This window comes from Alligator sinensis, unplaced genomic scaffold, assembly GCF_000455745.1.
Source record: "Alligator sinensis unplaced genomic scaffold, ASM45574v1 scaffold506_1, whole genome shotgun sequence".
Taxonomy (NCBI): Eukaryota; Metazoa; Chordata; order Crocodylia; family Alligatoridae; genus Alligator; species Alligator sinensis.
In genome coordinates this window covers 1491058-1493152 of record NW_005842215.1, presented here as the reverse complement: position 1 = coordinate 1493152, position 2095 = coordinate 1491058, and the positions used below count along the sequence as shown (strand labels likewise).

The 2095-nt window shown below is 47.5% G+C and overlaps 1 protein-coding gene across 3 annotated transcripts in view; it reads left to right on the top strand.

Moving 5' to 3' along the window:
- Positions 1-2095, top strand: part of MDM2 (MDM2 proto-oncogene) — a 62625-nt gene that overhangs the window by 54524 nt on the left and 6006 nt on the right. For all 3 annotated transcript variants that reach the window (XM_025208018.1, XM_025208016.1, XM_025208017.1), the window contains one exon: positions 1575-1730. In XM_025208018.1, coding sequence (XP_025063803.1) covers positions 1575-1730 — 156 coding nt within the window. The remainder of the gene's footprint in view (positions 1-1574; positions 1731-2095) is intronic.

Below are 2095 nucleotides of genomic sequence, written 5' to 3'. Positions count from 1 at the left end.
CCCCCGCCCCTTCCCTCCCCTTCCACTATAATGGACTTACCAGCTGATGGCAGCTGTGTTGGATATTGGTATCAGCTGATATGCCTCCTTAAATATCGGCTCTCGGTATTAGCACCCCAAAATCTCTGTTGGTGGAGCCCTACTCCTAACCATTTTCATTGTTCTCCACTGGACTCTGCAACTTGGCCATGTCCTTTCTATAGTGGGGGGCCCAAAACTGGATACATTACTCCAGATGTGGCCTCTCCAGTGCAGAATAGAGGGGAATAATTACTTCCCTCAATCTGCTAGTAACGCTCTTACTAATGCAGTTTAGCCATCTTGGCAACAAGGGTACACTACTGAATCATATCCATCTTTTTGTCCACTGTAACCTGCAGGTCCTTTTCTGCAGAGCTGCTTAGCCAGTTGGTCCCAAGCCTGTAGCAGTGCATGGGCTTGTTCCATCCTAAGTGCAGAACTTTGCCCCTGTCCCTGTTGAACCCCATGAGATTTCTTTTGGCCTTATCCTCCAAGTTGTCTAGGTCACTCTGGATCCTAGCCCTACCCTTCAGCATATCTATTATACCCCCCACCTTGGTGTCATCTGCTAACTTGCTGAGGGTGCAGTCAATGCTGGGACACTCCACTTGATACTGGCTGCCAGCTAGACATTGAGCCACTGATTACTACACATTGAGCCCGACCGTCCAGACAGTTTTCTATCCACGTTATCGTCCAGGGGTCAGGAACCCCCGGCACATGTGCCAAGCATGGCACGCAAGGCTATTTTGCTTGGCATGCCGTGACCAGCCACAGCTCTGGGTAGCTGCTGCCAGCAACCAAAGCTGGGCAGCTCCCAACAGGGCTTGCAGCGTCCCAGCTGCCTGCTGGGAGCAGCCCGGGCGCCACAGCTCTGGCATCAGCTTCATGCTGATGGCGAGTGCATAGGCACCTTGGGGCGGGCTGCGCTGCCCTGCTGTCCGCCCTGAGGTGCCCGTGCAGTCGCTGCCAGCACAGAGCTGATGCCAGATCGGCATGGCTGGGGGCAAGGGTCAGTAGGGCTGAGGGACAGGGCCTTTGGGTGGGGGGCAAGGGGCAGTAGGGCTGGGGGGCAGGGGGTTTGGGTGGGAGGCAAGGGGCACAAGCAGGGCATCCTGCCATGTACCCCTTGCCCTCACTTTGTTTTTCTGCCATGCCGGCACTCCGGCACCTTCTGAGGTAGGCATTGTGGTGTTTTTCAGCACTCCGGCCAAAAAACGTTGCCTACCCCTGTTATAGTCCATTCATCCAGCCTGTCCTTCCTCAGCTTGCTTGCAAGAATGCTGTGGGGGATTGTATTCAAATCCTTGCTACGGTCAAGGTATATCGTATCCACTGCTTTCCCCGCATCCACAGAGCCAGTTATTTCATCATAGAATTGTGTGGTTGCATCCAAGATCCTTGAAAGCATTTGACTGCAATAATTCAAATTGCTTTCAATGCAGCAGCTGAAGTTTCACTTCACTATTATTTCTCTATGTACATATCAAGCAGTCGTAGTTATCAGAATAAATTAATGAAGTTAAATTTATTTTCTCTCTTTCTCTGTTCAGGATCTTGATGCTCGTTCAGTAAGTGAAAACTCTGATTGGCTTGATCATAGTTCTGTCTCAGACCAATTCAGTGTTGAGTTTGAAGTAGAGTCTATTTATTCAGAAGATTATAGCCACAATGAAGAAGGTCAGGAACTCACAGATGAAGATGATGAGGCATGTATAGTTGTTTTTATTTGGAAAAAAAAAAAAGAAATGTAATTTTGTTTTAAAACTCACCCCAGAGCATTTGCATAATTGTTTTTGCATCGTTGTCTTTCAGGACTGTGAATTTTTTGTGTATGAGATTAGGTTCTGATTCTGTGTGAAGCTGCAATGTGAGCAGGAGCCCGTTGATATCCTGCCCAAAAGTTTGAGAGGAGAAATAGGTTGATAGGAGTTTTTTGATTATGCTTTACTTTAAAACAGTTTTTAACTCCATGAAGGTAACCTTAAAATTAGGAATACAGACCTTTACAGACATCTAGACTTTGTATTTTTAACATTTTAAATATACACTAGATTACAGCAGTCTCTCTCAT